This window comes from Ornithorhynchus anatinus, chromosome 2 (genome assembly GCF_004115215.2).
Source record: "Ornithorhynchus anatinus isolate Pmale09 chromosome 2, mOrnAna1.pri.v4, whole genome shotgun sequence".
In the NCBI taxonomy this organism is placed as follows: domain Eukaryota; kingdom Metazoa; phylum Chordata; class Mammalia; order Monotremata; family Ornithorhynchidae; genus Ornithorhynchus; species Ornithorhynchus anatinus.
Genome location: NC_041729.1, coordinates 70,059,265 through 70,082,423, shown reverse-complemented (window position 1 = coordinate 70,082,423; position 23,159 = coordinate 70,059,265). Strand labels below are relative to the sequence as shown.

General features: G+C 41.5%; 1 protein-coding gene across 9 annotated transcripts in view; it reads left to right on the top strand.

Annotated features, from left to right (window-relative positions):
• Window positions 1-22,508, top strand: part of IPCEF1 (interaction protein for cytohesin exchange factors 1) — a 154,032-nt gene extending 131,524 nt beyond the window's left edge. For 7 of the 9 annotated variants that reach the window (XM_029053651.1, XM_029053635.1, XM_029053642.1 and 4 more), the window contains 2 exons: window positions 12,858-13,048; window positions 21,010-22,508. In XM_029053651.1, coding sequence (XP_028909484.1) covers window positions 12,858-13,048; window positions 21,010-21,213 — 395 coding nt within the window. In that variant the 3' untranslated portion in view covers window positions 21,214-22,508. Of the gene's footprint in view, window positions 1-1,061; window positions 1,869-12,857; window positions 13,049-21,009 lie in introns of those variants that run through there. The other 2 variants (XM_029053688.1, XM_029053676.2) reach the window with 2 other exon arrangements.
• Window positions 22,509-23,159: the final 651 nt, after the last annotated feature.

The following is a 23,159-nucleotide window of genomic DNA, read 5'->3' as shown; positions in this document are numbered from 1 at the left end:
AGATAGAACCCAGGGCCTTCTTACTTCCAGGCCCATGCACTATCCACTGGGCTATGCTGCTTCTCAAAACAGCATAAGGTCCTTAGAGAAGCTTCACAGGGAGTCACAGGGAGAAGTTCCCTATGGGCAGAGGTTGCATCTACCAACTCGATTATATCATACTTTCCCAAGCATTTAGTACAGTACTCTGCATACACTAAGCACTCAATAAATGTCACGGATTGATTGATTTCCAGAGTTCTGTTAAAGGATCAGAGAATCAAACCCATGTTGTGGTCCAAGTTCTTCTAACTGTATTCTAATTGTATAGTTAAAATAACTATAATAATAGTGGTATCTGTTAAGTATCAAATGCCAGCTCTGTACTGAGCATTATGGTAGAAAAATAATCAGCTTGGACGTGGTTTCTGTCCCAGCTGGGACTCCCAATTTAACGGGGAGGTAGAACAAGCTCTTTATTCCCTGTTGGACAGACCCCAGTCTAGGAAGTCAATGGACTGGATTTTGAGCACCTCAAGGGGCAAGGTCTGTGTCTAATTCCCCCACCAGTATAGTCTTTCCCAGTGCTTTTTACATTGCTCTGTACACAGTAACACTTAAATGCTATTACTCCTCCTCCTCCTCCTACTAATCCTGGATCTGGCACTTGCCTCTATGTGACCTTGGACAAGTCACTTAGCTTGTCTCTGCTTCAATTTCCTCACCTATAAAACTGGAATTAAATGCCTGTTCTCCTTCCTCCTAAGACTACAAACCTCGGGTCCTACCCAACCACTTAGTACAGTGCTTGGCACAAAGTAAGTGCTCAACAGTTATTATTATTGTTATTATATAAAGAGGTAACTGAGGCACAGAGAAGTTACGTCACTTGTCCAAAGTCAAGTAGCAGGCAAATGGTGGAGCCAAGGGTCAGAACCCAGATCTCCTGATTCCCAGGCCCATACTCTTCCCACTACGTCAGGCACTGAACAAATGCCACTATTATTGTAACTAGTGGTATTATACACGAAGCTCTCCACATTAATGCAGCATAACATGCTAATTTTCTTTTCCTCTTTCAGACCTAATAGGCTCACACAGGACAGACCTTCACTTTTAATCATAACTGTGAGCTCAGATTCACCATCAGTATATCTGAAGTGTTCTTGCTGGATTGAGAAGGGGGTCCATTCATCACTCTCGTTGGCAGAACCATCCCTGTGTGGATCTGAGAGAGTTGATGCACCAATGAAGGGGACCAAAATCTTTCAAGGTCATGTTCCATACTGTAGAGATCTGCTGAATAGTAAAACCACCTTGCCTTGTTTTCCATGCGATAACCTTTCAATGGATGAAGTAATCATTTAGAATGCTCTTTTGGGAAAACATGACTTGTTGTGTAGCCCAATGTAGAAATTAGAAGAAAACTCAATATATCCCCTTTCCAGGCACGCACCTTTTCCCAAGCTGTATGTGGTCAGGTAGGAGCCTAATGAAGGTAGTTATCATTGGCCCTGAAAAATAAGACACTTACATGAAGATTAAAAACAACAACACACATACAGAAGAATACAAAGAACAGCTGAATGACTCAGGTGCATTTGTTTAAATTGTTTGGTATTATTGTGAAGAGACAGAGAAAACAACATTTTTGTACGCTACTGTTGAGTTGGCACTTGCCATATGTTGGAGAATTTCTGCTGAAGGTCCCCTGCTGTTGATGGACTTTGGTTGAATTCCCAGAAAAGCTGAACTAAATGCAACTATCACTATGGAAACTGAAGCCCAAGCATTCGCTAGTGTGCATCGTGACTTAATGCTGAAGAATTAAATTACTGTATATTTTTGTTGTTACTTAGGGGATGGGAACGTGTACATGTGGTTAGAGTGGGATGGAAAATGTAGTGGTGAAGAAGGGTGGGTAGTAATTCCTTTAGCATTTCAGATGTGACTGTTATGCTGGAAAAAAAAATTGTCATTCTAGTGAAAAAGAAACTTTCACTTTTTAAGATGGTGGTTAAAGTACAGCTGACTAAAGTCAAGTTTTTAGCTAACACTGGAACATTGCAGAAAGACTGAAATACTGATAATAGCCATCAAAATACTGATCTTTTCAGCTAGCTGGAAGAGAGATTGATGTTAGCTGGAGAAGGGTTTGAGAGAGAAGATAATTCTTCTTGAAAAAAGATAGTGCAGAGTAAATGAATATTTTATATCAAAATTATCTTTTCATTTGTGAAACCAATAGATGACTGTAATTGCTACAGAATAAGTAGGGCACAAATCATTCGAAAGATGTGTGCATTTTCAGTGCATTATTATTTTAATTGTTATAATTAATTATGGAATTAAGCATTAGCTTTGTGCTAAGCACTGGGGTAGAAACAACATAGGTTGAGCACAACTCTCTTCTACTAATCTAAAATCCACCTGTGAGAGTAATCTAAAACATTGTGGAATTTATCATTTTGCCTTTATATGTTTCCTATTATGAGGAATGGAATTGAAGTGATTTTTTTTCCTGCTTAATTTCCAACTTTGCCATTATCCTCAAACAACATAGTTTTTTTTGGTACCTCTGAACATCCACTAGGGGGAATAAGCCACATCAAGTCTTTCCAAAGACATCTGACTATACCTCTCCCTGTCTTCAAAACCCTTCTAAAATCCCACCTCTTCCAGAAAACCTTCCTCAGTTAATTCCCATTACTAAGGGTCAACCTATCAGATTTTCTCAGCACATGCATATTTATATCCACCCTCAGCACTTACATACAGATTTAGTTATCTCACACTGACATTCCTACTTTATTTTCTTCCTCTTGCTTCCTTGATATGTATATCATTTGTACCACCCTGTCTACCCCACTAGATTGTAAACCCCTTAAAGGCAGGGAACATGTCTGTTTCTGTTACATTATCCCAACACTGCACATGATGGGCCCATGATTGATTCACACACCTCACCAAATTATTTGGCAACTGAGTACAGGGTGGTGCTTTCTCCTTTTGAAGAGTGTATCTAAATGTATCTAAGAGGGTTCCACAAAGTAACTGCACATTCATGGACCCTGAGGCTATCTTGAGAATACTTAAAAAATGGGTGGCAATAAAACCAGTGTAGCAGCCTAACCCAATGTTTTTCAAGTCCTTTAAGTATCATGTTTTCTAGTGCTAGCAACAAACGGATGTAGTGGTAGTGGAAAGAGCCCAGGGCAGGGAGTCAAAGGACCTGGGCGCTAAACCTGGTTATGAATCTTGTCTGCTGTGTGGCCTTGGACTAGTCACTTCACTTCCCTGTGCCTCAGTTACTGCATCTGTAAAATAGGAGATTGAATCCTCCTCCCTCCTACTTAGACTGTGAGCCCCCTGTGGGACCTGAAGATCTTGTAATAATAATCATAATAATTGTGGTATTTGTTAAGTACTTAGTGTGCCATGAATTATACTAAGTGCTGGGGTGGATACTAGCAAATCAAGTTGAACACAATGGGGCTCACAGTCTCGATCTGCATTTTACAGATGAGATAACTGAGACAGAGAGAAGTGAAGTAACTTGCCCAATGTCACACAGCAGTTAAGTGTGGAATCAGAATTAGAACCCACAGCCTTTTGACTCCCAGACCCATGCTCTATCCATTGTGCCGTGCGGTACAGGGCTTGGTACATAGTAAGCACTTAACAAATACCACAATTATTATTATTATTATTAGTGGTAGAAATAAGCAGGGTTGTACGTTTCTCTTGCCTTCCCCTGTGTTCTGTGACTTCTCCATGCCTCCACTCATCTCCCTCTTCTCCCACTGCTTCTCAACACATCCCCCAACTTCTTACCACATCCCTTCCCATGTCTTCTGTCTCCTGGCCTCTGCTTGTCCTGCCCTGCTATTTCCCACTGAGTCTCCCCAATTACCCCATCTTCCCCCATGTTCTGTCATTCCCCATGTCCCCTCATTACCCCTGTGTTCATCGGGTCCCTATCTGGACCCAGGTCAACTGCATCGTTTCCATCCTGCACATTTTATAGTGAAAAAATTGTCTTGTTTTATTCAGGGATTCTACAAAATTTTAAATAATAAAACATGAAACCCCTGCCAAATGTTATAGACACTTCAGTTGCTGCCACCGCCATTTCCTTTCCCCTGTGCAAATCAAAATATGTCTGGAGAAACCAGTCAGATGAAGCAGCAGCTGAACAGATAGGCAGATAATAATAATAATGATAATTATGCTATTTGTTAAGCATTTCCTATTTTCCAGAGACTGTACTAAGCAGTGGGGTGGCTACAAGCTGATCGGTTTGGACACAGTCCTTTGTCCTATGTGGGGCTCACGGTCTCACTCCTTGTAACTGAGGTAACTGAGGCACAGAGAAGTTGTGACTTGCCTAAGGTCACAAAACAGACAAGTGGCAGAGTTGGGATTAGAACCCATGATCTCTGACTCACAGGCCTATGCTCTATCCGCTACACCATACTGCATCTGTTGATGTGTCCATCGGTCAGAGGAAGCAGCCCATAAATACAATGCTTTTAACTGGTGGAATGCAATTAAAGAAGGCTGTCCAGAACCATTCCTGTGGTGGGTTGTAGTTTAGTAAGGAGCAAACTTCTGGTATACCCTCCAACAGTACTGGCAGTTTACAGAAGCTGTTCCTACCACAAATGTCAGTACTTGATCAACCACATGGTGTAGCGATAACTGTATGTTGTATTCATTTAGAGAAAAAAAAGAGGCAGTGTGCTCACAGTAAGACACTTTGGCTCTATACCTTATCATGGTCTGAAGACTTTAAGCCCCAAGAAATGTAGTATTCGCCTATCATAGTTCAAGCTCTGTGGCTGTCTGAGACTGTCCCTCTGTTCTTTATCCCTCCTCCTTCTCAAAGATAGAAAGTGAGCCTCCAGCATGAGACTCCAAAGATGTACAGTCAATTCTCCTTTAACTCGGGGGCATGCATTATTGACAAGCAGTGCCTTAAGGAAAACGCACCTTAAAGCAGGCAGCCTTGTCCTCTACTCTGTTATAATGTACTTTTCCTAGCCCATAGTACTGTGCTCTGTAGACCATAAGATCCCCATAAATAGGATTGATTGATTGAGGAGCACAACCCTTACTGGTAGTATTTCATCAGGTTTTACTCAGACAGGTGTGCTGTCAGAAGAATTTCCCATTTGAAAGCACATATCATGGGAGACGTGAGCCTATTTAGTTAGGGTGACCTTCTTTTGCTGTGTCATGGAGTCATGAGCCTTATAGCTCTTCTGAACTCTTCCAGAATCTGCTAGCCAGGTTATTTTATCTAGATAGCAGTGCCTACTCGGTAGCATAGATTCATATGTCTCGTCAGGGATGGGAAAGAAAATTTTAAGTGTAGAATATAATGCAGCACCAATTTAGGAAGCAGTTTGGCTTAGTGGAAAGTTTGCAGGACACTGAGCCAGGTGACTGGAGGTCTAGTCCGAGCTCTGCCACTTGTTTTTAATGGTATTTGTTTGGCGCTTACTGTGTGTCAAGCACTGTACTAAGCCCAGGGAGGTACAATATAAACCAAGTTGGACACAGTCCCTGTCCCACATGGGGCTCACAGTCTTAAGTAGGAGGGAGAGCAGGTATTTACTCTTAACTATACAGTTCAGGAAACTGAGGAACAGAGAGGTTTAGTGACTTTCCCAAGGTCATACAACATTCAACTGGCTGAGCCAGAATTTAACTCATTGGCCTGTGCTCTTTCCACTAGGCCTCTCTGCTTATCATTTTCCTGAGTAACCATTGTCAGGTCACTTGTTTGTGTCTCAGTTCCTTCATCTGTAAAATGGAAACAAAATGTCTTTTCTTCCTCCCTCAGACAGAGAGGCCCGTGTGAGGTAGGAACAGTGTCTGATTAACCTTGTACCCAGACCAATGCTTAGTATGGTTCTTGACGTATAGTATGCCGTTAATAAATGCTATAATAATAATGATAATAATGATATAATAATGATATTATAGAAATATATAGACACGTATCATGTCTCCAGAGTCATGGAAGAGAAGCTGAGCTTAGAGAAAGAGGTTGGTATCTTATACATGCAAAATGAAGGAATGAGGTAGAGTTTCAGGACCTGTTGATTGCTCATTTGGGGCACAGTTAGGTACATCATTCAATCAATCATATTTATTGATCTCTTACTATGGGCAGGGCAGTCTACTAAGTGGTTGGGAAAGTATAATATTATCAGAGTTTCTAGACATATTCCCTGCCCAAAAGGCATTTACAAACTGGAGGAGACAGCCAGTAATATAAATGACTAAATTATGGATATAATTATAATTGTGGTATTTATGGGCCAAGCACTGTTGCAAGCACTGGGGTGCATTCAAGGTAATCAGGTCAGACACAGCCCCTGTCCTACAAGGGGCTCTCAGTCTTAATTCCCATTTTTCAGGTGAGGTAACTGAGGCACAGACAAGTTAAGTGACTTACCCAAGGCTTGGTGGAGCTGGGATTAGACCCCAGATGTTGTAACTCCCAGGTCCATGCTTTTCCCACTAGACCGCTGCTGTACATAAGTGCTGTGGGACTGATGGTGGGGTGAATAAAGAGTATAAATTCAAGTGCAAGGGCAACACAGAAGGGAGTAGGAGAAGAGGAAATGAGGGCTTAGGGAAAACCCCTTGTAGGAGATGGGCTCTTAGTAAGATACTTAGGGTGGGAAAAGTGATGGTCTGTCCAGATATCAAGGGGAAAGGTGTTCCAGACGAGAGGCAGGATGTGAGCAAGGGGTCAGCAGTAAATCCAATGCGATTAAAGTGTAGTGGGTAGGTTAACACCAGAGGAGCGAAGTGTGTGGGATGGATTGTAGTTGGAAATCAAGGAGGTGAGGTAGGAGGGGAAAGGTGATTGAGTACTTTAAAGTCGATGGTAAGAAGTTTCCATTGAGCCCAAAGATTTACCTTGCACTAACCAGAATCTTGACTACCAAATTGGAATATCTCCTAATTTAGACCAATGGATTAAGAAAGGCACAAAGAGATTATAGACATGTTTTGAAAATCAAATACCTTGGTGAATTACATTGTATCTATCCTGGCACAAAGTACTGTGCCTGACACATAATAAGCGCTTAACAAATACCACTAAAAAAAAAGTCAGTAGAAGCCGCATTCAATTCCTGCAGGTGCTTCACCACCATCTTGCTGGATGTTTTATTCCAAGTGGCGAGCTTCTCTCATCTCTGAATCTAAATCCTCACTGGGATTTAGAAGTGAAACAAAGTCCAATGTACATTTTCCTCTATTCATTCTGCCCTTTTCATATCACTGTTAGGATCAAAGACTAATGGGGCATAAAATGATGAGATGAGTTGATGAAATGAGATGATACTTAATCCAGCCACTTGCTGATTGGCAAACTCACTCAATTTCTCCCATAGTGATAGTTCTTGGTTTTAGTCTTTACCACCCTTAGTTATAAAATGTTTTGCCTTTTGTTCTCATCTTAGAGGAAATGGAGACTTTCTGATGATTCTGAGTGGTCTCCTTATTTGTAGGCTTCCATGAGATTTCATTAGGAGAAATCTCAGTTCTTTTTCCCTGTGCTCAAATTTCTTATTTTCCTACCTTTTAGTCATTTCTATAGCCTTGTCAGGGTGGACTCTCTCCCTCTTATCCATATCCCCTGCAAAAATTAGGAGGATTAATTCTTGATTCCTGCATGTTATTTTCCTTTTACTACATATTAAGACCATAACTTTTTTATGTTGACATTAAACTCGGTTTTCCTGCTTCAGTCTATGGTCCAAGAAGACCCACTTTCTAGCATTTTTTGTGGTATTTGTAAATTGCTGATTGTGTGCCAAGCACTATATTAAGCACTGGGCTGGGCACAGTAACTATCCCACATGGAGCTCACAGTCTAAGTAGGAGGGAGGGGGATTTAATCACCATTTTATAGGTGAGATAACAGACACAGGAAGTTAAGTGACCACCCTAAGGTCACACAGCAGTCACGTGGCAGACCCAGAGGTAGAATCCAGGTCCCCTGACTCCCAGTCCCATGCTCTTTTCACTAGGCTAAGTGTATTCTCTAGAATTACCTGGACTGCATGACCAAAGCTGTTTTGGCATGTCATCCTAGCTTCTGGAGGACAGCTGCTACCCTGCTTTCAGACCCAGTTTTGGATTTTTCTGCAGCGATAGTGTGACATATCTCTACATGCAACAGAAGGGAGAAGGAAACTGTGGATAGTTTTTTTTTTAAAAAAAGAACTCTCATTATGCTAACTTAACTATATTAATGTGGCAGAATGTTCAGATCGAAAGTGGGAATTTGCTAAGCTCAAGTGCCAGAGATAAAAATCAAAAATGAAAAGAAGAGCAAATAAATGAAATTAATCTCCTACTGATGTGCAGGCTATGGGGAGACAATAAGACCAAAAGAAGGTTCTTTCTGGTTGATGCCATACCACACTTCCTCAACATTCTGTCTTTCACTTGGATTTGTTCCATTTTTTTCACTTCTCCTCAGTCCCACAGCACTTATGTACCTGGCCATTTCTTTATTTCTTTATTTATACTTGATGTTTGCCTTTCCCCTACAGACTTGAAGCTCCTTGTGGGCAAGGAACATATCTACCAACTCTGTTACATTATACTTTCTCAAGCGCTTAGTATAGTGCTCTGCACATGGTAAATGCTCAATAAATACAGTTGATTGATCAAATATATTTAAAGCCCCTCAAGACTTCTCTATGCCCCAAAGGCCTGGCTAGATCTGGAATTCTGAAGTCTGTGGGGAACAGAAAATGTCTCAGAAATGCTAAGGTAAATTTCAGAGCTGAGACAGCTTGGGGGAGAGTCTTATGGAGAATTACTGGAAGGAAGCAGCATGGCTTAGTGGATAGAGCACAGGCCTGGGAGTCAGGACGTCATAGGTTCTAGTCCCCCTTCTGCCACTTGTCTGCTGTATGACCTTGGGCAAATCACTTCACTTCTCTGTGCCTCAGTTCCTTCATCTGTAAAATGGGGATTGAGACTGAGCCTCATGTGGGACAGTGACTGTGTCCAATCTGATTTGCTTGTATCCTCTGCAGTGCTTACTACAATGCCTGCCACATAGTAAGCACTTACATACCACAATTATTATTAATAATAATTATTATTAAAATTATGGAGTTTAGGTAGCATTATTATCATGAGGATTGATGTCAGAGAGGGTCAGCAGTAGAATTGTTAATGTTTTCAGGATTTCAAGATAACTTTGTTTTTGGTTGCTAAAAAGGGAGGCCTTCCCCTCCCCTTCTTATCTTGGTCAAGAGAAATAGGGTATAAAACAAAAGTAAACAAGACCCCACCTTCCTCAAAGAAATGATGTAAACAGGCTGAAAAGAAATAGCTTTCACCCTATTCTCTACCTCAGCATGTCCATAAGGTTTTCTTTGGAGGAAAGCAGTGTGACTTAGTACAGTTCTTTGTACACAGTAAGTGCTCAATATATATGATTAAATGAATGAATGGCCTAGTGGAAAGAGCATGGTCCTGGGAGTCAAAGAACCTGGGTTCTAAACGTGGATCTGCCACTTGCCTGCTGTATGATCTCGGGCAAGTCACTTAACTTCTCTGTGCCTCAGTTGCCTCATCTGTAAAATGGGGATTCAATACCTGTTGTCCTTCCTGTTTAGACTGTGAGCCCCTGTGGGACCTGATTAGCTTGTATCTACTCCAGCACTTAGTACTTTACTACCCTACTTAAAACTCACCTCCTCCAAGAGGCCTTCCCAGACTGAGCTCCTCTTCTCCCTCTACTCCCTCTGCCACCCCCCCCTTTACCTCTCCGCAGCTAAACCCTCTTTTCCCCCTTTCCCTCTGCTCCTCCACCTCTCCCTTCCCATCCCCACAGCACCGTACTCGTCCGCTCAACTGTGTATATTTCCATTACCCTATTTATTTTGTTAATGAATTGTACATCGCCTTGATTCTGTTTAGTTGCCATTGTTTTTACGAGATGCTCTTCCCCTTGACTCTATTTATTGCCATTGTTCTCGTCTGTCCGTCTCCCCTGATTAGACTGTAAGCCCGTCAAACGGCAGGGACTATCTCTATCTGTTGCCGACTTGTTCATTCCAAGCGCTTAGTACAGTGCTCTGCACATAGTAAGCGCTCAATAAATACTATTGAATTGAATTGAATACCTTGCTTGGTGCTTAGTAAGCACTAACAAATGCCACAGTTATTATTATTTATTATTAATTTGCTTAACTAGTGTAGCCAGATCCAAGCAACATTTCGGTAACCGTTTGGAAACATTTATTCATATTTTGAGGGTATGTTTTCTCCATAGTGAACTCTACCAACAATAACATCCTTAATTCCCAAACATTTCTCAGGGTAATTAGAATATATTGTGCTGATATAGATATAACATCCTTTAGTCCAAAAAGAAACACTGTCTGAAGGCCTGTCTCTCCCAGCAGTAATTCTGCTCTCCCTATTTGCAATTGAGTCTGAGAATGCTCTGCACAGTGTTCTGCAGTGTAATCAATCAGTCAATCATTGGTATTATTGAGGGTTTAACATGTGTAGAGCTCTTAACTAAGAACTTAAAAAAATATATTGGCAAGAGCACTGGATTACAAGAGGATATCTCTGCCCACTAGCTATAGCCTCTGTTGTGTTCAAATGTAGACCTTAAGACAAGTCAATCTTCTATCTGGGTGAGAGTATTTGGTTTTGGAAAAGGGGGAAATAGTAACCTCTCTCTTCCATTAAATTTCTTGCTTTGAGCTAAAGCCAGTCATCCAGTCAATCAATCAATCAATCATATTTAGATTGTGAGCCCATTATTGTGCAGGGATTGTTTTTATCTGTTGCCAAACTGTACAGTCCAAGTGCTTAGTACAGTGCCCTGCACATAGGCACTCAGTAAATACGATTGAATTTATTGAGCCCTTTGTGGCGAGCTTTGTGCTAAGTGCTTGAGAGAGTAGAATACAATAGAATTTGAAGGCATGTTCTCTGCACACAATAAGCTTACAGTCTAGAGAGGGAGACAGACATTAATAATAAATAATTTATGGATTTGAATATAAGTCCTGTTGGGGCTAAGGGTGGAGCAAGTACCTAATGCACTAGGTTCACAGATCCAAATTCATAGTCCTTCATTTCCTCTCCATTTTTTTTTCTTCTTTTCCCTATCCTCCTACATTTCTATTTATTTCCTGTGTCCCACCTAGATGAGGAAGGAATGAACTGGAATGAACAGGGTAGGGTAAGGTTTTTGGTATACCTCACATCCCTTACCTCTTGAAATATCCTTCCCCATCTTTCCTGGAGAGTTTGTCTTCAGGTCACCTTCAGGTCTCCTTCTTTCTCCCCTTAATCTCCTTTCCCAACCTCTAAAGTAGAATTGCTTTTTTTTAAAATTAGCAAAAACCTCTGTTTGGCTCATTTTTCCTGGAATGGGAGCTGGGATAGAAGTTTTCTATATGTACTGTATGCTACTTCCATGTTAGGAACTACTTGCTGTTCCTTGTTTTCATTCTCCTCCTCCTTTTTCCTCCTCCCCCTCCTCTTCCTTCTCCTCCTGCTCCTACTCTAGTAATGCTAAAACTAATAATAATAGTAATAATAATATTTCATTTTAAAAAATAGAGGTTCTTGCTACCTGGATAGCTAAGGAAAGACTATCTGTTAAGTGTTATATACTTCTTAGAATGAGATTCTATATTAGTTAAAAGTGACTGGTTGAGCAATGTGTTAACAAACAACGTTGAAAATGCTGGGCCAGTTTAAAATCGATCTTCTTCCAGACTCAAGCTGTTGATCACAGAAGGGGCCTGAAGGGCCTGCATCATGACTCTCAAAGATTCTTTGGCCATCCCACCACAAACCCCAACAGGAACTGCAGTAGCACAACCAGTGAGGGCCAAGCTGCTTGCAAGCTACAGTTCAGTGAGGCAGGAAGTGGTAGTTGGACTGCAGATGAATTCGTTTTGAAGAACACTTTTTTCACATCTAATCTGCCTTCTCTGTTGGTACTATGTATATAGAATCAATGGTGAAAAGAACATTGTGAGATATCAAATCCACCCCTCTGCCTTCAGGCAAGGCCTTCCCTAAATCTTCCAAAAAAGAGAGATGCAAAGGACTTCAGGAAGGAGGATTCCAGGTCCTCCTTCAATCAATCAGTCATTGGATTTTATTGAGTGCTTATGTATGCAAAACATTGTACTAAGCACTTGGGAGAGTACTGGACAACATTTGGTGGACATGTTCCCTCATGTCATCTATTCCAATGTTTAGAACCTCACACTGTAAGATGTTTTACTTCTTTCTCACATAAATCCCAGGCTAGTGTTTTTAGCCATTTTGTGCTCTTTCATCCTTAATTACGAGGGGAACATAGGTCAGTAAACATTAGGAATACCTACTGGATGCCTAGTAGTGTATCAGTCACCATTTTCTTTTAGATAATCTTTCATATACTTGAAGAGGTAAAAAAGTTCATTCTCTGTTCTCCATTTTGAATAATCCCTTTAACCTTCTTTCCTCTGCTTTCTTTGTTGCAATAGTAGATATAGGCTAATGAGTTCATCTGAATAGCAGATTAAGAGTACTGGATTTAAAACCAAACTACTTTTGTTGATGACTGTTCTGTTTCTCCGCTGTATGTTCCTTGTGTGTAGAGGAAGTGGGAATTTTGAAAATAAACAAGCAAAAGGCACAGCTAAAATGAAAAAGAAAGACAGTATATGAGGTACCCTATATCCATCTTGGAGAAGAAATCTGACAACTCTTTCTAAAATAGTCTTTGCCTTTCATGTCAAGAACCCAATGCCATGACAGCTGCCAGCCTCTCATGTTTTAACAACTCTTTTCAATATGGCTTTTCTTTAAAGAACAGAACAAAGGCTCGGATGATGAAATGGAGAAGATGTACAAATCCATAGAACAAGCTAGTTTGTCTCCCATTGGGGACCGTCGACCTTCCACCAAAAATGAGTTGAGAAAGTCCTTTGTCAAGCGGAGCAAAAACCCATCCATCAATGAGAAACTCCACAAAATCCGAACATTGACTAGCACATTAAAGGTGAGATGGGTGGCTGGATGGATGGAATTAGATACCTCTTTGCTGCAACAAGGAAACAATGGTCTAAGAGTGTTAGCCCCATGTTTAAGAGTGAGAGCCCCATGTTTAAAAGCACGAGCCCCATGTGGGACAGGGACTGTGTCCAACCTGATCCCAGCATTTAGAACAATGCTTGGCACATATTAAACACTTAACAAGTACCATAATCATAATAATTATTATTATTCGGTGGCCCCATGGGGAGATCTCCACCATTTCCTCAGCAGTGGAGCACAACCCAAATCCCCTTCTCCCAAGAGTTCAACAGCAGTGGGGACAGCAATTGGAATCTTGGGCTAAATAGTCATTTTGTAATATAAAAAATATAAACCCTTAGACCAGTGTTTGACACATAGTAAGCTCTAAACAAATACCATCATTATCATTATTATTATAATAATCTACAATTTTTCATCAGCAGTCAGCAGTTCATGCAGGCAAATCTCTGGTGAGTCACATAGTGACAGTAGTTTCTTCATGTTAAAAGAACCCAATACGTTAAGCAAATGGAATAAAATATGCAATGTATACTAGCTCATTAAGAGAACTTACATTAATGCACTACAGTGTGGCTTATGAGAAGCAGTGTTTCCTAATGGAAAGAGCACAGGCCTGGGAGTCAGAGGATCTGGGTTTTAATCACATTTCTGATATTTGCCTTCTGTGTGACCTTAGGAAAGTCACTTAACTTCTCTGTGCCTCAGCTCCCTTGTCTGCAAAATGTGGATTCAATACCTGTTCTGTCTCCTACTTAAACTGTGAGCACCATGTGGGACTCGAATATCTTGTAATTACCCCCATTCTTTAGTATAGTGCTTGACACATGGTAAGCACTTAACTAAGATGATGATGATTGAAATATGATTGAATGAATGAATGATGAGAATGAACCTGGTAGCTGGCCAACTTGACCAGAGTCTTATTTTAAAACCTGCTGGACTCTGGAGAAGGCAGATTGGTCCAACTAGACTTTGCACAAACCGGGTGGAAAATTTTCTGATTTAGTGGGTTTTGATTGAAGTCTCTACCTGCAAGGCGCCTGATGAAAACAGAAAACAAGAATGTATGGTAGGGGACTAGTATTTTCATAAAATGGCTTTGGCAGTATGCACAGGATGTGCTGAAGCTATTTTGAGGACCTCCTGTAACTAAAATGTTTTTCATAACAAAGACATCCTGCTTCCACATTCATGACATTGTGGACGAGAGGCCAGGAGAGTTTAGAAATGGTCCTGTGCGAACAAAAGATTCTGGGAGGTTGTGATATGTCAGGGTGTTTATTTCTGTTGGTCCACCTGCCTTAGATGATGCATCCAGACTCTTCTTTAAGGAAGAATCTCAGGAATTGAAAGCCACAAAACAACAGAGTGTTAGGCTTAGGGAAACTGTCTCCACCTTTAGACCACAGAAGAATTAAGCATCCAGAAATGTTTACATTAGATTTTCTCCACTTCTAGTGAGATAAGAACTCTATTTCTCTCTTCCACTCAGCCACTCCTTTTCCAATTTATGCTTCAGACCCTTTGCCCTTATCATCCCATGCTCTGTATGATTTAATGGAGACTACTAATCAATCAATCAATCAGTGGTATTTACTGAACACTTACTATTTGCAGAGCACGGGTCTAAGCCCTAGGGAGAGTACAATACAAGAGAATTGATAGACATAATAATGATAATGGTGTATTTTAAGCCTTTACTCTGTGTCAGGCACAGTACTAAGTGCTGGGGAGGATACAAGCAAATCGGGTTGGACATAGTCCCTTTCCCATGTGGGGCTCACAGTGTCATTCCCATTTTACAGATGAGGCAACTGAGGCTCAGAAATGAATTGACTTACCCAAGGTCTCACAGCAGACAAATGGTGGAGCTGGGATTAGAACCCATGACCTTCTGACTCCCAGGGCCGGGCTCTATCCACGGCCCAGCCACATGAATGGGACTAAGGCTCAGGGACTTTTTTGAGAGCCAAATTATATTTGGCCAGGGAAAGGAAATTGACATGAATGTCAATTCACCAATACTACTAATAATAATTGTGGTATTTGTTAAGTGCTTAAGATAAGCCAGCAACTGTACTAAGCACTGAAGGAGATATAAGGTAACCAAATTGTACACAGTCCTTGTCCCACATAGGGCACACAATCTTAATCCATGAGAGACAGGGACTGTGTCCCACCCGATTTGCTTGTATCCACCCCAGCACTTCGTACAATGCCTGGCACATAGTAAGCCCTTAACAAATACCCTTATTATTATTATTACTATTATTAATAATCTCCATTTTACAGGTCAGGTAACTGAGGCACAGAGAAGTGAAGTGATTTGCCCAAGGTCACACAGCAGGCAAGTAGCAAAGCAGATATTAGAACCCAGGTCCTTCTGACTCCCAGGGCCATGCTCTATCCATTAAACCATGCTGCTTCTCAATGGGAGCTCTATTATCAATGGACAACAATTTCTAGTATAAGTCCAGTATATCTATTGTAAGGTCTTAGCTGATAGTAAGAGTGGCATCATATCACTGAGAGTGGCATCACATCTGTTCATCAGGCTCCACCCTCCTGAGTTAATAGAATTAGCTGACAAATGAGTAAGGTAAGTGGGTTTAGGTTGATTTTGGCTTTCCTAGAATGGGTAACTATTACTTATTCTTGAATATCCTCGGACTGTGAATTGAAATGCATTCATACATTCATTCATTCTATCATATTTGTTGAGCTCTTACTGTGTGAAGAGCACTGTACTAAGGGCTTGGGATAGTACATTACAACAATAAACAGATACATTCCCTGCCCACAATAAGCTTGGCTGTGTGAGATGTGGCTCTCCATCACCTTGCCCCTTCCTACCTCTCCTCCCTTCTCTCTTTCTACCGCCCTCCCCGCACGCTCCGCTCCTCTGCCGCCCACCTCCTCACCGTCCCTCGGTCTCGCCTATCCCGCCGTCGACCGCTGGGTCACGTCCTCCCGCGGTCCTGGAATGCCCTCCCTCCTCACCTCCGCCAAACTGATTCTCTTTCCCTCTTCAAAACCCTACTTAAAACTCACCTCCTCCAAGAGGCGTTCCCAGACTGAGCTCCTCTTCTCCCTCTACTCCCTCTGCCATCCCCCCTTTACCTCTCCGCAGCTAAACCCTCATTTTCCCCTTTTCCCTCTGCTCCTCCACCTCTCCCTTCCCATCCCCACAGCACTGTACTCGTCCGCTCAACTGTATATATTTTCGTTACCCTATTTATTTTGTTAATGAATTGTACATCGCCTTGATTCTGTTTAGTTGCCATTGTTTTTACGAGATGCTCTTCCCCTTGACTCTGTTTATTGCCATTGTTCTTGTCTGTCCGTCTCCCCCGATTAGACTGTAAGCCCGTCAAATGGCAGGGACTGTCTCTATCTGTTGCCGACTTGTTCATCCCAAGCGCTTAGTACAGAGCTCTGCATATAGTAAGCGCTCAATAAATACTATTGAATGAATAAGCTTGCAATCTAGAGGGGTCGAGAGAGACATCAGTACAAATAAGCTATAGATATGTACCTAAGTGATGTGGGGCTGGGGGGTAAGGGGAAAAGCAAAGGAAGCAAGTCAGAGAGGCACAGAAGGGAGTGGGAGATGCAGAAAGGTCCCTTAGTCAGGGAAGGCCTCTTGGAGGAGATGCTACTTAAATAAAGCTTTGAAGTGGAGGAGAGTAGTTGTCTGTCAGATTTGAGGAGGGAAGGCTTTCCAGGCCAGAGGCAGGTTGCGGGCTAGGGGTTGGTGGCGAGATGGGCGAGATCGAGGCACAGTGAGAAGGTTAACACTAGAGGAGCCAAGTGTGTGGGCTGGGTTATAGAAGAAGAGAAGTAAGGTAAGGTAGGAGAAGGCAAGATGGTGGAGTGCTTTAAAGCTAATGATGAGGAGTTTCTTTTAGATGCAGAGGCGGATGAGTAATCCCTGGAGTTTTTTGAGGACTGGGGTGACGTCCTAGGTTATTATCCAACCTTGGCTTCACTGACACTGTCCTCTCCTGGGTCTCCTTCTATCTCTCTGGCCACTCATTCTCAGTCTCTTGAGAGCTCCTCCTCTTCCTCCCATCCCCTATCGGGGTGGGGGGGCAATCCCTCAAAATTCACTACTGGGTCCCTTTTTTTTCCCATCTACACTCACTCCCTTCAAAAACCCATTCACTCACATGGCTTCAACTGTCACCTCTACGCTGATGACACCCAAATCTACATCTCCAGCGCTTATGTCTCTCCCGCTCTGCAGTCTCACATTTCTTCCTGCCTTCAAGACAGCTCTACTTGGATGTCCTCCCTTTACCTCAAACTTAATACAGCTAAAACTGAACTTATCTTCCCACCCAAACTCTGTCCTCCCATCACAGTAGATGGACTAATAGTAGTAGTAGTATCTATCTAGTAGTAGTAGATAGACCCTCCCGTGATCCTGGAATGCCCTCCCTCCTCACCTCTGCCAAACTAATTCTCTTCCCCTCTTCAAAACCCTACTTACAGCTTACCTCCTCTAAGAGGCCTTCCCAGACTGAGCTCCCCTTCTCCCTCTACTCCCTCTACTGCCCTCCTTCACCTCTCCGCAGCTAAACCCTCTTTTCACCCCATTTCCCTCTGCTCCTCCCCCTCTCCCTTCCCATCCCCTCAGCACTGTACTTGTCTGCTCAACTGTATATATTTTCATTACCCTATTTATTTTGTTAATGAAATGTAAATCACTTTGATTCTCTTTATTTGCTATTGTTTTAATGAGATGTTCATCCTCTTGATTCTATTTTGATTGCTACTGTTCTTCTCTGTCTGTCTCCCCGGATTAGACTGTAAACCCGTCAAAGGGCAGGCACTGTATCTGTTACCAATTTGTACATTCCAAATGCTTAGTACAGTCCTCTGCACATAGTAAGCGCTCAATAAATGCTATTGAATGAATGAATGAATAGATGGCACTTGTCTGTCTACTTGTTTTGTTGTCTTATCTCTACCCTTCTGCACTGCGAGCCCATTGTTGGGTAATGATTGTCTCTCTCTGTTGCCCAATTGTACTTTCCAAGCGCTTAGTACAGTGCTCTGTACACAGTAAGCGCTCAATAAATACGATTGATTGAATGAATGAAGTGAATGAATGGCACCACCATCCTTCCAGTCTCACAAGCCCATAACCTTGGCATTATCCTTGACTCATCTCTCTAGTTCCTCCCACATAGTCAAGCCATCACTAAATCCTGTCAGTTCTACCTTCACATCACCAAAATCTACCCCTTCCTCTCCATCCAAACTGCTACCACATGGCTCAGTGGAAAGAGCCTGGGCTTGGGAGTCAGAAGTCATGGGTTCGAATCCCAGCTCTGTCACTTGCCAGCTGTGTGACTGTGGGCAAGTCACTTAACTTCTCTGAGCCTCAGTTCCCTCATCTGTAAAATGGGGATTAAGACTGTGAGCCTCACGTGGGACAACCTGATTACCCTGTATCTACCCCGGTGCTTAGAAGAGTGCTCTGCACATAGTAAGCGCTTAACAAATACCAACATTTACCACATTAATGCAAGCACTTATCCTATCCCACCTTGACTACTGTATCAGTATCAGTATCAGTCTCCTTCATGAACTCCATGCCTCTTGTCTCTCCCTACTCCAGTCCATACTCTACTCTGCTACCTGAATCATTTCCTTTCAAAAACATTCAGACCAAGTTTCACCACTCCTCAAGAAACTCCAGTGGCTGCCCATCCACCTCCACATCAAACAGAAACTCCTCACCAATGGCTTCAAAGCAGTCCACGACTTTGCCTCCCCCTACCTCACCTTGCTTCTCTCCTATAACCCAGCCCACACACTTGGCTCCTCTAGTGCTAATCTTCTCACTGTGCCTGGCTCTCACCTACCTCTCACCTACCTGGCACTCACCTACCTATCTCACCTATCTCGCCTATCCCGCCGTCGACCCCTGGGTCACGTCCTCCCGCGGTCCTGGAACGCCCTCCCTCCTCACCTCCGCCAAACTGATTCTCTTTCCCTCTTCAAAACCTTACTTAAAAATCACCTCCTCCAAGAGGCCTTCCCAGACTGAGCTCCTCTTCCCCCTCTACTCCCTCTGCCATCCCCCCTTTACCTCTCCGCAGCTAAAGCCTCATTTTCCCCTTTTCCCTCTGCTCCTCCACCTCTCCCTTCCCATCTCCACAGCATTGTACTCGTCCGCTCAACTGTATATATTTTCGTTACCCTATTTATTTTGTTAATGAATTGTACATCGCCTTGATTCTATTTAGTTGCCATTGTTTTTACGAGATGTTCTTCCCCTTGACGCTGTTTAGTGCCATTGTTCTTGTCTGTCCGTCTCCCCCGATTAGACTGTAAGCCCGTCAAACGGCAGGGACTGTCTCTATCTGTTGCCGACCTGTTCATCCCAAGCGCTTAGTACAGTGCTCTGCACATAGTAAGCGCTCAATAAATACTATTGAATGAATGAATGAATGAATACCTTGCCGCTGACCTCTCGCCCACATCTAACCACTGTCCTGGAACATCCTCCCTCCCCATATCAGACAGAAAATTTTTCTCCCCAGCTTCAAAACCTTAGTGAAGGCAGATCTCTCCAAGAACCCTTCCCTGAATAAGCCCTCCTCTCCTCTTTTCCCCTTCCCTTATGTACCACTCTTACTTGCTCCTTCATTCAACCTCCCTTCCATCCCCACAGCACATATGTATATATCTGCATATATTTATTTATTTATTTATTTACATTAATGTCTGTCTCCTCTAGACTGTGAGCTGTAGTAGGCAGGAATGTGTCTGTTTGTTTTTATATTGTACTCTCCCAAGCACTTGCACACAATAAGCACTCAATAAATATGATTGAATGAATAGATGAATGTTCTCCCCAGTTTATTACCATCAGTCAAGCCTTGTAAATCAAGTATAATATATTGTTTTCTCACAGAAACTTGCATTCTGGAAAACTTGTGCTGTTGCACACTAGCAAGTGGTGTTGAACATTTTTTTTTCTGACACCACGATATCCTGTTACCAAAAAGGCTCATTGTGTCAGATGAATGCTCCCCAATCTCACTAGGAGATTTCTAACCAAAGCCTAAAGTGAAAACACACATTCTTGTAGAACTGAATGTGAATAGTAGGAGCTTCATAGGGGCCATAACATTGGAACAGGGATAGTGTACTGCACCAAAAGAAAAAAATGACTTTTCTGAATTTCAAAAACCTGATTTTTTCATAATTTTTTCCTGTTTTAGTAAAACTTTTTTTAAATCTGAGAAATATATCATGATTTTTGTTTTTTAAAAACAAAAATTAAATTTGTGTCAAATGACAGCAAAGAAATTGTTAGAGAATATCTGGAACACTTCAAATATCAAAGTGTGAACTACACAGTGGAATTTATGTGGAAAAAAATAATCTTTTCATTTTTCACATGGGATGCAAAAATTCCTAATAGGGGGAGAAGAGTCATTTTCTTCAGCTCTCTGTGTAGCTTCAGATTCAGTCTCCTTTGAGTTTCTGCTATTTCTTTCAGTCCACTTCACCTTCACCACCCCTCCCATCAGCCTTTATTTTCTTACACTACTCCCAACCTCTTTGGTTTCAATATTCTGCTCCAGAGTTTTTGCTTTTCCTCATATTTTCATAATAATTTCCCAACTTCCCTTAACAAATTCACCCAGGGTCTTCTTCAATCAAATCCCTCTTCAAATCCTTTATTATTTAGAAAAGTTTGGCTTAGTTGGGTGAATCACTTTTGCTGATTTCTACATCAAATTAGAAAAATGAAACTAAAAAATAAAGCAAGGGCTAACATGATTACCAAGACAAAATATGTTGAAATCCTGAAGGGGTAAGTTCAAGCATTAGAAATTCTATGAATTGCTTTGAAAATACACCTCATTTTCTAATTTTTCCTTTGTGTTTTCCCTCTTCCAGTGTAAAGAGCATGACTTAGCTATGATTAACCAGCTTCTGGAGGATCCGGAGCTTACAGCAAGGAAGTATAGAAAGTGGAAGGACACCAACACCATGTTGATTCAAGATCTCTATCAGAAGCAGAGTGCACCCCAGGAAAATTCCAAAGGGAAACCCCTGGAGCCTCTGAAACCCTCAGTTACCCCAGTTCAAAGTTCCATTTAAGAACAAACTGCCTCTCCTCTCCTCCCTTCATCCAATCAACTCTTGATGCTGCTCCACTTACGAGTTTCACTTTTCCCAGGGTTAACATTCTCCCTTAAAAGGAAATTTGAAACCCACTCTTCAAAGGCAATTCATCCTCTCTGAATACTTGTTTAAAGATGATGTGAATTGGAATTTAGATTGGACCTCAGATACTAAATCAAGTTGCATCCAAGAGTGAAGAAGGCATCTAATTTACATCCAAGAGTATTCCCCTTCTCATATAACTGGGCTGATTTCTTTGGTAACGGGGCCTCCAAGAAAATGTGCATGCCATGTCTTGTTAGTAATCATCTTTACCATGTCATTTTTCGGGAGAAATGTTTTAGACAACAGGCACTGTAGTAGGATACTTTTTATTTTTCATAGAACCATTTGATTTCAAGATGACTTCAGAAAAGTAGTTTCATTTCTACTTCTATTCGTTTGGAACACATTTGCATTTTACAGGGAAAAGCTGCTAAGAGAGAGATATGTTGGGAGCCACGTTCTACAGTTTACCTTCTCCTAAGCTTGTTGAAGGACTATTGACATTTTCCACACTATTTGGGAGGCATGTTTTTTTCTTCCTCAGCAAGACCTGAAGAAAAGTCCCTTGTGCATTTACTCTTTTCTGACTTTACTCATCAACGACAGAGCTTAGTGATGCATCCAGAAAGTAACGTTTACTGCATACATTTACTGGCGCCTAGGCAGGGTCTGAAATTTCTTCAAAGGGCCCTTTAATCAATATTGTGAAGATGTTTTAAAATTCTGCATCCTTTCCATTCCTTTAGGCAGAAGAGAAACAACAAAAAAGTTTAACTATAATTGCTTTTATTTTTGTAAGAATAGATATTACTTAATAGACATTGTGAATATATAGCCATATATATGTATATATGTTTGTTATTTAAGTATATTTATAGACGTTCTGACTACCACTGTTTATAAGATCACATGCTATTCTCAAAACCACTCCATCTTCATGCTCTATTTCATTGTTACTGCAAAAAGGGTGGGGGTGGGGGGTGAAGAAAACTGATTGTACTGGAATCCAAAAGAGCATTCAAGTTATCTTGTAATTTTAATGATGCTGCTTAAGGAATTGTCAGGAATTGTGGTACAAGTGAAATTCAAGTGCCTGAAAAGTATGTCTTTGATTTCCTTGGCTACTGTACATTCCTATGTGTGCATTTGCCTTTGTATAGATAAGAGGATAAGGAGATGGCCTACATAACTGAGAAGCATAATGCAGTATAAAATATGTGACCAAAGGTTGAAGACCTCATTTTTTTTTTAACATTACTGCATCTTTAAAACTTACATGTTTTGGCATCTCTGCAAGGAAGACCTTGACCCCTCATATAGAGTTAAATCACAGACTTGTTCAATATCCTAGGTTTCCTTAAATAAGATTATGTTCACTAGAGAAACAAGATGAGAAAGCCACTTTTCCACTTATGAATCATGATAAATATTGCTCACCAGCAGAACAACCACAAGCCACTATGTGTCCTCTTCGGATCTACACAAGGCGGATGGTTGACATAACCCCTTTCATTTCACGACAGAGAAATGTGGCCTGACTTTCAAAATGAAAATGACGCCCCTCAACAGTATCTTTGAAGAACCTGTAGACAAGCCAACGACACCAGTTCAATGATTCATGGCACCTCGAGCAGGGAAATAAGGACTGTGGAAATTAACCAAATAAAATAAATGCTATATGAAAAGCCCTGGGGAAGCAATAGGAGGGTCCCATATTCTGCTAGCCTGTAACTTGCAGTATCTTGTAGATAAATTGTAAGATCTTATCCTCTGTCTTGTCTATTTACAAGTTTTCTCCTTCAACTCCAGTTTTTGAATATGTATTTCAAGGCTGATGATGATATTAAGCTCTGAGTGGGGCACAGACAAAACAATCA